General features: G+C 38.9%; 1 protein-coding gene across 1 annotated transcript in view; it reads right to left on the bottom strand.

Moving 5' to 3' along the window:
- wnk1b (WNK lysine deficient protein kinase 1b) overlaps positions 1 to 14,516 on the bottom strand; it is a 56,017-nt gene that overhangs the window by 27,444 nt on the left and 14,057 nt on the right. The window contains 1 exon segment of the mRNA XM_025058006.1: positions 1,160 to 1,332. Within this exon segment, the coding sequence (XP_024913774.1) occupies positions 1,160 to 1,332 (173 nt within the window).

Here is a 14,516-nt window from a genome sequence, read left to right as displayed (position 1 = left end):
ATATAATTTAATTCTGGCCTGGAGTGAATAGTAAACCCAGATTTACATTGCAGTGATTTTATTTATTTATTTTTTATTTTCCTGCTTAAACAAATGGAACGTTTTGAAAGTGTCTCGTCATTCTTGAAGCTTGTCACTCTTCCACTTGAGGGAGCTCCAGTTCTTGGCAGCACTAGGCCACAGCCTGTGTTGTCCCACTTTGTGCTCACAGGTAATGACCTATGTGGATATTTCACTCTTCATTTATTTGTCTCACTAGCTGAGGCTCATTAAACCCGGTTCTGTTGTTAGGTCCTCGTCCTGTCACGCTGACTGTTTAAAACTAACACACGCAGTGACGGAGCGTCCGTCTGTCAGGAATGAGAGGAATCTGCAGCAGAAGCAGCAGCTGGCAGGTGGGCCCATGTCCAGTCGGGCGCTGCAGTGGGCACGCTGTGTGGCATTCACGCCACATTTATGCCTTCATTGTTTGTGAAGCTCAACGATTCAAGCGTAGCTGTAAAATTCAGAGCGGCAGATCTATTCTTTGGGCCTGATGGACAGGCGCTCGGTCCTGACACTTAACAGTGATGGCCACACCCACATCAATAATACATGATGAATAAGTGGACGGAGAGACTGGACGACGGTCTATTATTGACATGTACATTAATACATGTACTGTTAGCACTCCACATAGGAAGAGTTCTGTGCACGGCTACAGCAAAAAAGAAAAATTACTTTTGATTTTGTTAATGACAGTTTCTTTTGTGAAACTGAGTCGAATTAATGTTTTACCCCCACCAAATGCACTAGAATACACTGAATGACCCAGTAACAGCTGCACACAAGACAGAAATCACGCTGAGATGAGGGGCTTTCAACATAGAAGTCAAGGCTATTGGAACAGATGGAGAGAAAAAAAGAAAGGGGGCTGCATGGCATTTAGCAGAGAATATGACTTTGTTACTGTTTATAATTGTTAAAATCGTTAAAAAAAATCTCAAAAAACAGACAGTAGTAATGAAGGAGTCACTATTTGTAAAGACAAGATACACAGTCAAATATTTCTTTGAATTGAAACTAGGTTCACGTGAAGCATGTGACAGAAGCCGAAAGATGCTGTCCTAATTCAGAGTCTGGAAACAGACGCATCGAAAACACAGTTTGTGCTACTCACGTTTTCAGTGTGCCAGATGTCATCAGCTCAGTGACCAGAACGATGCATTTCTTTCCTTTGCATGGTCCCTCCCATGAGTCATAGAAGCGCACGATGTTAGGATGCTGCAGACCCTTCAACATCCCAGCCTCCTCTTTAAAACGCTGTCGCTCGGACTTTGACAACTTACGGTCCTGCACAGGACAGGGAGGAGAGCAACAGTTGGGAAAAATTGTTCAGAAGAAAGAAGCATTTGCACAAACATTCGCAAAATGACATGGTATTAAAATACAAATCCAGTTTGTTTTTCTATTAATGTACTAGTTAAGATCAATCAATTAACCATTTTTCTAATTTCCTCTCATTTAGTTCTATGCCAAACAAGAAAACAGCTGGGGCTGCAGACACAGCTTTGTCTGGACTAGCTGCTTTTAATGATCTCTCAGCAGGTCCTGACCACTGATGGCTGCTCTGCACCAAACCATTTGTCTTTAGTAGCAGTTATGGACACAACGGCTTGAACAAAACAGGCTAAGAAAAGAAGGTTATGGCCGACATTCTTCGATTCAGTGCAAGATGAGATACTTAAGACGTGTGAAACAATAAAGGACACACACACTCAGACACACATACACACAGACACACAACCACATGCATTTTAATGGTCATTCCGACTCTACCACTGATACCTCAATAAACAGAGGCAAATGGCAGTGTGGGTATGTTGGTCTATATAAAGAATTTTAAATGTGCACATTCACACAGACTGTGTCTAGTCCCTGGTTTGTGTTAGTTTAAATGTCATGGGGTTATTTGAAAATAAAAAGCCAAAATAATGAGTGTAAAGTGTTCAATTCAATTTACCAATAATCCTAACGTTAAATTAGTACCTAACTTGTCAAAATATCAGGACATTTAACGAGGCAGTAAACATGCCGGCAGCACACCAGATCAGAACACGATGAGTGATGGCTTTCATGTGTTTCTTTTGTCTAAATGACAAAAAGAAACTTTGACCAAAACCCAGAAAATAAACATTACTAATGCTAATTTAAATACATTCTGTACTGCACTTACAGAAACACAAACCTGTTTTTGTCCTGATAACAGTTTTAGAATGTTTAGTACGTCTCTGCCATTTTTAGAAGATGACAAAACAGGCCGATTCTGTATGCAGAGTGACTGATGTGCAGACACCAACAAAACACAAAAACAAGCTCTTGGTGCAACTGCAATACAGGCTGGTCAAAATTAGCACTTTTAATCTTTCAGTTGTGTTCAGAAAAAACATTTCAAAGAAGTGAACGTGACATTAGTTGTTATTCACGTCCTCATGCTGTCTGCACGATATCTTTGGAAGCTAGTTCCAAGAAGAGAAAAAGAGGTTCTTTTCTTCAATCTTGGTATTTATTCCACAAATCAAGGTAATATTCATCAATGCTGCAGAGGAGGTCTGGAACGTCATGTGACAGGCAGAATAAAATTTAATGGTTTAATACATTTGTGTATTAAACCATTATACATTCACAATGCTGCACCAAGAACTCAGGGCCAGGTCACAATGCAGTTGGATAACATTGTGATCGGCTTTAAATTGAAATATAGAATTAGGACAATCTCTGATGTGATGATCTCTAATTGCCAAAATGTATTAACTCCTCTGTATCATATGATTAACACAAAGACATAAGAAAGAGGAAAGAGGGTGAAAAAAGGTCTGAAAGCTTCGCTGCATTAATGTCTGCATTAAAGCCCATTAGTAGTCGACACTGAAAAGTCATCCATGTGCACTCACCGATGGTCACATGACCCAGTGGTCACATGGAAGAAATAAAAAAGCTGTAGGTCATCTGACTGACTGGAAGGGAAGATTTTATTTCCCAGCAGCACTTAGTAAAGACCCTGACCACTCATATCACTGTTCAACTGTTCTCTCTCTTTCATGCTCTCTAATTTTGCATGAGAGAGAGAGAGAGAGAGAGAGAGAGAGAGAGAGTGAGTACTTAGCAAGTCCAGAGGCAGCTTCTTTGCCACCATTAGCCTCTATGAATCATTCTTTATTCTTTGCATACTGCATATACAAACATGATTTATCAGTGTGCTTCATACAGTCAAATATTCTTAAGACATACTTTATGGTAAACCAACATGTTTATTTCTGCCTTATTGCCATAGGTGTAAATGTCATCTCTCCATGGAATCTGACTGCTATTCAATAAAGCTAGTACTGCATACGGTGCTAAGAAATCACAAAAAACACAGCTGTTTGGCACCACCACAAATTAAATCAGTAAGAACGGCATTCTTACCGTTCAGGACGCCTGTGTCCCCAGTGTTCAAAGAAGGAAGCATAGAGAATGACTGGGTGACTCTGATGTGGAAGAACTTGACAAGTCCACTTAAAAACTGATCTCAACCTCAGTAAACATCTCCTTGGAGCAACTCAAAAAGAGACTGCCATTCTGGCTTTTTGATTTATTTGACTTTTTATTTGACTCTTTAATTAAATGATCTGTATCTGGTCCTGATGTCAAGTTAGGTTGTTTTGTTCCTTCCTTACCTCCTCTATTCCGCTTCAAGCTTAAAAACATCATGGGACTTGAATTTGGCAGATTCAGAAATGACCTCTTTTTCTCCACCAGAGCTTTTCTCCTATTAACTTCAATTTCTTCTCAAACACACAGGCACAAACAGGCACAACCTTGAAAGGACCAGTTTTTCTCCCCACATATAAAAGCTCCTCGTTTAAAACCTCTAAACACATTTCTTTGTAAAGTCTTCCTATGTGATTTCTAACTTACTTTTTTTATCTCCTTGTTTGTCTGAGGACCTTTAACTGCCTATGAATTCCTGGTAGTCAATATAAAATCAGATGAACTTTACCGTTTCAACATTAAAGATGGCCAGTGTTCACCTGCACTACATGTGGACTGGTGTTTTTGTTCAATAATAATATTTTATTTTTTGCTTGTTTTTTTGTTTTTCTAAAATCTTTGACCTTTTGATTAATTATTTCAATGTTTTAAGACATCTTATTTGTCCAAAAACATGATATTCAAACTTACATTTTTTGATCAACATAAACATTAGACATTTGATAAACTTTTTACCCCACTACTAAAGAGAATAACCACAGTTTAAATATTTACATATGAAGAATCTTGGCAGATTCATTTTTAGGACCCCAAAAAGACATACAGATGTAGTATATAGAAGCACACATACGTTTTTATTTTATGAAACAAAGACCCGACATGCTCCCTGAGTGTGTAGCTTCCCCCCTTCTGCCTAACCCTGGAAAATGGTCCCCTGCAAAGAACCACAAACTGCAGACACACACAGTTAAGCTAATAAACATGCAGAAAACACACACACAAGTGCACACACAAAAACCTCTCCAAAAATGTTACCACAGCTTGTTATGGTTAGCCAGGAAGAAAGAGACAAAGAGAGAGAAAGAGAGAGAGCGCGAAGGGAGGGGCCATCTGTTATGAATAAGAATGATCGAAACATCGATGACTTAGTTCCAGTAAGAGAGAGTGGGAGAAGAGAGAGAGAGAGAGAGAGACTGCTATAATAATTTAAACAGACATTATGACTTAGTTTGCCAAAAATGATGGAAAAACCTCAGATTAGAACCACTTGCTCACAACCATTCCTATATGTCCATGTGCTTGCTTCATCTATTTTTCTTTTATTCTTTGTGTTCGTCTTTCAATCTGCCTCATCTGATCAATTGTTTTTAACCTTTACCACCCGCCTTTTCAACTGCCTTCCCTACTTCTTCACCCTAACGAAGGTGGTTTTTGGTTTCCAGTCAGTCACCACACTAAGTTCTGCAGTAACCACCACCATATGTCTGTTCATACATGTGCACGATGAACTGGAGTTTGACCTGAGTTTGTGGCTAAAAGAGAGTAATGAGACAATGGGAGATCGCAGTGAGGGGCAGGCAGCGTTGATGCTCACCTCCTCTACCTCATCGCTTCTTTACTTTTTATGCTTGTATCTTCTCTCAAGTCCTCTGGCCTCTAACGTTTTCGCATCCAACACTCACTTCCACACACGCTCTTTCTGAGATCCCCCTGGATTACAGGTTGATCAAATCATGCTGAACCAACCAATCCTAACAGAACAGCACACAAACACATTAAACTCCCCCAAAATGAAGTCAGCCACAAGAAATAACTATGAATTCCTGACCTTCAAGATGATTTCTTTTCCTCAACCTAATAGTATAATGCCATTATAATACCCCTAAGTCCTGAATCAGCTGAGCAGAGCTGTGAAATATGTGGGGCACCAACAAAGCCTTGGCTTTGATAAAAAGATTAAGAACAAACAAAGGACTTTTTTGTGGCTTATACGGGAAACTAAGATCCAGTTAGATTGTGTAAACCGAAACGGAAACAAAACTGCTTAATTACTGTTTTAATAAACCTTCAGAATGTGTATATTAGCTGTCATTAACAAGGTTAAGAATAACCTAAATCAAAGCTCAATGGATGTTTTAAAATTAATTTTCAATGTTGCATTTACAGTATAAGGACATGTAAGCATTTATGTCAGGTGGCGACACACACAACGTTATGTTTAAGGAGTGAGAAAGCACTCATAAACAGGCATTTCTCTCCGACAAGTGATCTTTAGTTAAACATCTGTGCTTCTGTGTTAAAATAATCTTTGAACTCTAAAGAAGATTAATTTGAAATATAACACCTCCAAATAGAATGGTGTCCATACATCACTGTCCCTGTCTCCTTTGAAAGGTCTAAAATGTCTTTGAGCTGTAAGGTTTTGACCTCTTTTGCTCAGGGGGGCTCCATGACGCTGCTGCAGCATGTGTCATGTGAAAATAAATGAATCCACAGCAGTGTGACTGACTCAAGGTCAGGGTAACGTAACGCAATTGTTCAGTACTTGGTGTATTAGCCGTTGGCTATCACATTTCTTTCTCAAAAGGCAACAAATGATACCACTCCGGGCTAAATTCCTTTAAGGATAGACAAATTTATCGTTTCATGAATGTAAGGCCCACATTTTAATTGCTTGGTCAGTGGCAAAGACAAAAAGCGGGAGGCAACTCTTAAAACAGTTACAATTTGTTTTTACGTATCACAAAAAAATTCCCAGTTCCGCAATCTTCTTCTACAACATCTCTAATATTTATTTGCAAATGTACCACTTATTGCACAGTAATAAACTATTTTTTAATGATTGGTGAATACCGCTCTGCAAAAGGTTTCAGTCTTAATTTAGACCACGTCCACCTACCTCTCTGTAAACACATCATAAACACAAACATACCACAGAGAATGATTTGATGATGGACATGGTCAATGCCTCGTTCTTGTGTCTGTCTATTGTTTTACGCATTTATTTACAAAAACATGGGAATGAGAAAAAACATTGAAGGAACATAAACTAGATCTTCTCAGTAGGTTAATGTGCCCTCATGTAAATGAAACCTCCCTTATGCCACAGTAGGATCATTGACTAAATCCTAAAGCTCATTAAAATACCAACAGATGCAACCAGAAGTTCATTACCAAGAATCATTATGCCTGTGCTTTGTTGTGTGGCATGTGTTCAGCGTGCTTGTGTGCAGGAACCCCTGATTCCAAAGGGTGTAAATGACGTCTTAAAGCCAAGGCCGTGGCCTTTTTCCAGTAACTGGTTATCTAACAGGGGCTTGGGGCCAGTTTTCAGTTGAGTATAGGGCTGTCTCAGGAAAAAACTATTGCATAATCAGGGAGGACTATCCTTAACGCTTCATTAACACCCTTAGATGAACTTCAGAACTTCTCAGGTTTCACTCAAAGAAGCGTCATCAGCCACTGACATCCAGTCATGTAGCAGGACCACGCTATATTTGTCATTTTGACAGCAGAGTGGCACTGCAGAAAAAGTTTGGAAACTAAAACAGTAAACAAGATCTAAAATTTGAACTAAAATTCATCAAACATTTTGACTAACTCAATTATTGAAATAGATCAAATTTCACTTGAATCAATGCTTTGTTTAAACAATTTTACTGCCGCGACACAGCAGCTCTGCTTGGGCTTCACATTGATGCTTATTACTAACCACATCTTCAGAATCAGTGCTGTGAACATGGAGCCCTGAAGATTAAAGATATCAAATTCATAGCAAAGATAAAACACATAAGTAGTTTAACTTTTAGTGAGTGGTATGAAACTTTTTTTTTTAAATTAATGACAACCATTCAGTCTCTTTGCTGGTTCTTTTAACATTAACATTAATGGATTTAGCGTATTTTTGCCAGAAATTCAACATGTTAGCATTTTTACTGTTGTCAAAAACAATTGTAGATTTAAGATACCCAATCACTAAGGAGAATGCTTATGAGCATTATGTCTACTTTGGCACTGAGCTACAAAGAATCCTTGGAACCAGAGGAAAATACTCTTGCTTATTGTTTCAATCTTTGACAGCTGATAAAATATCACAATATTTATGGTTTGACAGCTGATAAAATATTTCAGTGAGAGTAACCAACTGGGTGTTTCCACAGCATAACGTTGGCACAAACACACACTGCCTCCAAGAATACTGCGCACATATCAGTGATATGTGTTACCGAGGGTGAGCCCCGGTCTTGTTTTTATCCTCATGCAAGTCCCTGAGGACATCAACAGACCAAACAGTAATACACAGAGAAAAACGCAGGGATTATGACATTGTTATCATAATGAAAAAAAGAAAGCATAACAAAGATCAGGAGCAATAATTTTAATGAAACAATAATTGCTCATGAGTCACAAAGCTTGAGTTCAAGTGAAGTTTCAAGACTTTCAAGGGTGACACTGAAATCAACTGTAAAGTTTTTGCAACAGAAAGACAAAGAGAGATAAAACTAAAGAGAAAACCTGAATTCCAATTGAACTTTATTACTAGGGTTGCCCTCCAATCCCCTTTTTCCTCCCTCACACTGACCTATATTTTCTCAGCAGCTGGTTAGTTGAGATGAGGGAAAGAACCTGAATTAGGCTCCAGCTCTGACAAGGTAACCAGAGAAGTTAAACAGATACAGGCTACTGACATAACCCTGCACTGGAGACTGAAGTAATCTGTGACAGACAACTGGACAGGCCCCAGAAACATCCAGCTGCCAAACAGATATGTACGTATGTGCATGCGCACGAGCGTGTGTGGGTGTGTGTGTGTGTGTGTGTGCGTGTGTTTGTGTGTGTGTGAACGAGCTTGGGGCACATTTGTGTGTTTTGCTGTGGGTCTGACTGATGACAGAGTGTGGTTTTGTTACATGCAGGTTTTGGGGTTAATTTGTTCCAGATGAAAGTCCATTACTGAAAAGTGCACAGTTACAAGCATGAGGCTAGTTCTCTCCTACTTTCTCTCTGTGACACTTTCTCAAAGAAGTGTAACTAAAAGTTGATGCAGACACATTTGAATTAAAGAAATGTACTTTCACTAAACTATAAAATCTACAGTATCAACAAATCTAGTTTCTAAAGGTTGACACACAGTCTAAAGTCATACCCCTAGGATTTTCCAGCAAACTTCTTGATTGTTGCAATCAAAAATGTATAAATTTGCAGGGTTTTTAAAACATAAATGGAATATTTCTCCTCTAAAGTCTTTCCTGCCACTGAGCTATGATTCAATGGTACAAGATAATTAACAGTTACATTTGTGTTTAACGTAAGCAAAACCAGAAAAGACAGTAATAAATTGACGTAAGTTCATCCACTAATGCTTCGGTCAATTACAAAAGGGAGAAATTGACTGAAGTAATAAAAAAGTAAATAAAAGTCTGATTACATGATCCGATGATGCAACATTAGTGGGAACATGTGTGCATCTGCACAAACAAACACACAACTGCAACCACACACAGTGTGGGGTGACTGTAGAGGTGCCTGTCTGTCTCAGCACTATCTCACTGAGGAACAGACGTCAATGTCACCAGAACTGTGTCCGCCTGGCACTTACATCAACTACTAACAATGCCTTTGTCCAGGAAAACCACTGCTTCAGCTTTTTCAAAGAACAGATGAAAAAAGATGCTCAAGCTGCTCCTGAAAAAATAATTTAACCAAATCCATTTTAAGTGGAGTGAAGAAGCAAAAAAATACAAGTGGCACCAAAGTAGAACAAAATGTGTTAAGGAAGACAGAATTAGTGAGGTAGCTTTGACATCCGGTGGGAGGAGTGGTAACTGAGGATAAAAAGCTAACAAAAAAAAACTTGGGGGAGAGAAAAATTTCCAAGACTGAAAGTGAGGAGAAGAGGAGAGATGATAAGGTAAAAGGTGGGAAGGAAGACAGCACTGTTAATGAGCTGTCAACTGGAACAAAAGCAAAATTATGTATAGCTTCATAATGAGCTTCCTTCTCAAGAAGAGATAAAGGCACTAATGACAATGAAGTCTCATCAATGAGATCACTGCAGCAATCCACACAGACTTTACTTGAACTGACTTTTTAAAAAAAATGTTCAAGTCGGGAGACAATCCAAATGTCATTAAATCCCCTCAAACACAGATCTCCTCATAGATACATACATATATACGTATGTATTCTGCGAGTTCCACCTGTGACTTGCACCGAGCACCAACTCCAAGTTAAGAGACAATTGAGTTTATTATTTCACCTGCCACTGCTTTGGACTAATGGTTAGCAGACTTACTTTCCAGGAGAGAAGTTGGATAATTACAACAATGTACAGCTCTGATGCCTCTGAAATGAAATGCTATAATTAGTCACAAAGTACATCTGGCTGCAATTATCTGTACAAAGACTTGTACAATGGCTGAGCCCATACTGCTGTCACTGTGCACACATGCACATTCTCTTGCTCTGAGGCAATCAAGCACGCGCACACAGACAAAAATCGTCTGAAACTTCAGCATGAACACTTCCACAAGTGTAAAATGTAACTAAAACGTATACAGTGTCTACACCCTTTTTACTGTGACTGTTGTGAACAATAAATGATGCCCAACTTTCTGCCTTTGGAACAATGACAACAATAGCTAGTCTTCACATGAGTATTAAGGCAAGGCTGACAAACTGGGCGAAACACCCATACAAAGAAGTATAGGATGACGCAGTTGGCACAGTGAATTAAAAGAGACACTGTCGTGAATTTAAAAAGTGCAGTGACAACTGCCTGAAGGTAAGATGAGTAAGGCTATGGATACTGCAAATGTATAATCAGGTGATGTTTATAACAGACCAAATTCTGTTTACTCAGAAGTTAATTATCAAGTACAAGTTCCTAGAATAGTACGTATGATTAGCCAATAACAATAGATTAACTTTATGAGGTAAAACAGGAACAAACGTTGAGCACCTTGTAAATGCCAACTGTATGATGAATTGACTAATGGAGTTATCCTTCCATGTGCAGAGATAACATCTGTTATCTGCTCCAGCAGATGGCTTTTCTGCACACAAAACATTGATGAAATAAAAAAAAAGAAGTGCAAAAGAAAGAGATTCTTGTCCCAGTGACACATCATCAAAATAAAATACATGACATGGAGTACGGTAGGTCAAAATGTTCCAGACAGAGCATAATGGTCCCTGTCTGGAACATAAAGGCCTTTGGTGGGCTTTACAGCTGAGGTTGAAAAGTACACAAAAGCACATGTACACAAACACACACACATAAACACAGGTTGCATCATGCTAGAAGTTTATGAAAGGTCAGAATAACAGGTTTGGTGGATGTAGTAGGTAGGAAAGTTTGGAAAAATGGAAGAGAAACATGCAGATACACACACACACACACACATGCGGGACAGGACGTTTTTTCCAAATACACAGCATGTTTTTGCACAGGCGAGGGATGTTTACGCTGATGGAACATCTTTGTTGTTTTTAAATGCACTTTCACTATTAGCTGGCTGTTTAAAAGTGTTTACTGTGTAAAGTATGTGTAAAGTACCAACATTTGTTATTTGTAGTGCATAAATCAAGTATAAATATGAAAAAAAAAGAATATATAGATGTATTTTTTTCAACCCCTACATTCCTCAGTGAATGCCCCAGTACAAGGGAACCGATTGTATACACTGTGTTAAATGTTAAATACAGCATATCAAAACAGGAATGTTTTTATAGTAATTCTGCTGGAAAACAGGTGGGTGTTAATAATATGGGTAATAATCAGCAACAGACAAAAGGAGCATGACTTAATATTTTGTTTTTTCTTTTACTGAAAACTTATCTTCCTCATCAGTTCGCCTGAGGGGAAAACGGCGATAAAGACACGTAACGACAGATACGCGTGCACACGTGTACTGACAATGACACTGAACACACACATCCTGTCAGGCCAGCACAGGATATCAGACATGAATCATCTGCTGGCAAGTTTTCTTGCTCACTTAGCCATTCATCTTTTATCTCTGAAAACCTGTCATCATTGTGGAGATCTGCCCTGATAGACCCTCAAGTGACCTGAACACTGACCCGTAATGTGACCTCAGACCCTTCTATTCATTAGGACCCTTAATCTCTGTGTGTGTGTGTCTTTTAGGTCATTTCTCAATGTGAACAAATACACTGACAACAACAACTAGATGTGTAACAAGTTAAGTTGCATGCAGAAAACCAAACATTTCCTCATCACGCTATTGAGACACACCAGAAACACTGTGTTTAGAATACAACAACCATTTGAAGGTAATGTTACCAACCTTTATCTCAAGTGTTTGGTTGATGCTCCTTTTATACAGAATCCTCAATGTGCCTACACTGTACTTGAGAAGCCTCCAGGGATATACAAACACTTTACAAAATAATCTGCCTTTTTATCTTTGTCACAAATTTACTACAATCTACTACTGTTGTAAGAAAAATAGTCTGTTTCAGTAGTGTCTGCCTCCATGCCATATGGAATACAGATTTCTTTGGTTTACCTCCACTGAACTGACCTGCTGCAACAGTCGACATACTAAACCTTTTCTCCGCAGGAGAGGGATTTAACTTAAAGTGGAACATTTTTGTGCCAGACTGCAGTTTGTATATCAGATCAGTGGGAGAAACTCTGCTCAATCCGCATTCATCTCCCCTATATAACCCAGCCTTTATGACTGACACTTATAGCTGGAGGCTATGTGTGAGTGTGAAGAGGACAATGCTTGATGAATGAAGGTCAAATTTTTTTTGTGGCCTCTATTCATGGAAGACACTCACAAAGAGTTTACTAGGGTGAGAGTAATTTGAATATGAGCCACATGGCTCCATGTCAGGAGAGATGGATGAGAAAAGAACAGAGAGAGGAGAAAGGAGTGGAGAGGACAGGAAAGAAGAGGAGAGAAATATGAAGCCTGCACTGGTTTTGCTGCTGCTGTTATGCTTTGAGCACCTACAGCCCACGACTCTGCTATTTTTAGACAGAGAACACACAGACAGACAGAGAGAGAAAGAGAGAGTGAGGTTGATAAAAAAAGGCAGAGGTGGAGAGAAGTTCAAAGATAAACAGAGCAGATAACATGACAGAAACAGAAATGCAGATTTTAGGAATGGGTTAGGAGTAAAATAGTAGAAACAAAGCAAAGACCAAAAATGAGCTCAGAATCAAGTGTGAGATTTGTAAACGAAAGAAATAAACAGAGGAAGCAGCAGGAGAAGAAAAAGAGTTAAGTGATGAATGGATTGTGCACCAGACTGAGAAAACACCAGAGTCCAACTGCCGGCATGTGGAGGATGACTGGAATGACTAACACAAAATTATGAACGGAGGAAAAGAAAGGCAACAGTCTGTGGATTCGCTGTTCGCATCGCAGAAAGTATGGAGCTCCAAATCAGGACTATTTCTCAATCTTAGACAGTTTAATGAAATGACATATGTAAAAAGGCCTAGGTAAGGGTGTTCCAGTCACATGGCACCGCTAAGGTGTAGATAAACACTTTGTGCCACACAGAGACCTGTCATTCTCAGGCACACCAAACAAAACACAATCACATGCCAAATATTAACACTGTATCTTTTTTTGGAGAAGTATTGCTCATATCACCATTTAATTACTACTAGAAATGAGATTTAAAGCTTTTTAAGTCAGAAGATGATAGTTGACAAATTACCATTAAAACCCATGCTGTCAGGGATTTTAAAGCATTTAGAGTTAGAATCCTCTAAACTCCATCCCCAGATCTTTGGCCATTTTGGCTCACAATCCGGTTCAAAACAAAGCTCTGTTTGAAGCATAAGCACATACAAAGGTGACTCAACACTCCAAAATTGTCTTCTTATGTTGCCAAAATACATGCATAAAGCAAAACAGAAGTACAACCAGTGTTACAAACGCGTGTCTCCTGGGTGGCTCGGATCATCATGTTGAAATTAAAAACATCACCTGCTACAAAGTGATTACGATTTGGCAAACAAACTAAGCTGCACAATAACAAAACAAATACGCTGAATAAAATCTAACATTTTAGCCTGTTGGCAATTCTTTGACTAAACTGTTTGGCAGAACTTCACAGCATAGCATGAAAGCTAAGTGAAGCAGTGATAGTTGCAGGTTCTAGCTTGCAATGCTGTTTTTCTCCTTCACTCAGTACTGCTCTACAGTAAGACTACATCCTGATTTAAGTGTGTTTAAATAATGCTCAATTTCCTATGTCAAACAATGGTCAGATAAATGTTTTTAATATTGACTTAAACCTTGCAGCTTAAACTACTTGGGCAACACGCCCACTAGGGTTAGCAGTTTTGAAACACTACTGAAGGCAGTGTCTCAGATCACTTTTCAGACTTAAAAAAAAAAGCTCTGTGCAAAAATGTGTTAGCTCTTTATAATAAGGCTGATTACACACAAATATAGCACCTTGCTAGGTGCCTGTGTGCAGATTAACAAATATGCGGATGTGTTATGTTGTGGTTAACTTTGGTGCCACCTGCAAACTAGACTGCACTGCTGCAGTGTTGGTTGTTTTCTCGAAGCCGAACACGCATTTATCACCAAACAAAAAGGGGAAATTGCGTTTACACGTTTTGAAAGCCTGTTTTTTTTTACTTTTTAAATTCGTTTAATTGTCTTCTCTTCATGTGACCAGGCCTTGTGTTACAGATTATGATTTCAGGATATGATTAACCTGTTCTTCTGCAAACAGGAGCACATGTCTGTGGTTGGCCACGCACACATCAAACACACAAACTGCATGACACAAAGACAGGCTAAGTGAAGCACAACTAATATATTATATTGGGAAAAATGTTTTGAACGTACAAATTAAACTACTGGACTATATTTGGACAGCTTTGTGTCAGGGCTTACAAACCATCTCAAGTTGGCTGTACAACAAAGACTGTATTCCAAACACATTGGTTGAGTGAGATTGTATTCAGACCACAGGGATCTCTAGTCCATTACCGTCTAAAG

This window comes from Cynoglossus semilaevis, chromosome 8 (genome assembly GCF_000523025.1).
Source record: "Cynoglossus semilaevis isolate Cse_v1.0 chromosome 8, Cse_v1.0, whole genome shotgun sequence".
Classification (NCBI taxonomy): domain Eukaryota; kingdom Metazoa; phylum Chordata; class Actinopteri; order Pleuronectiformes; family Cynoglossidae; genus Cynoglossus; species Cynoglossus semilaevis.
The sequence above is the reverse complement of the archived record's forward strand: the minus strand, read 5'-3'. Positions and strand labels throughout refer to the sequence as shown.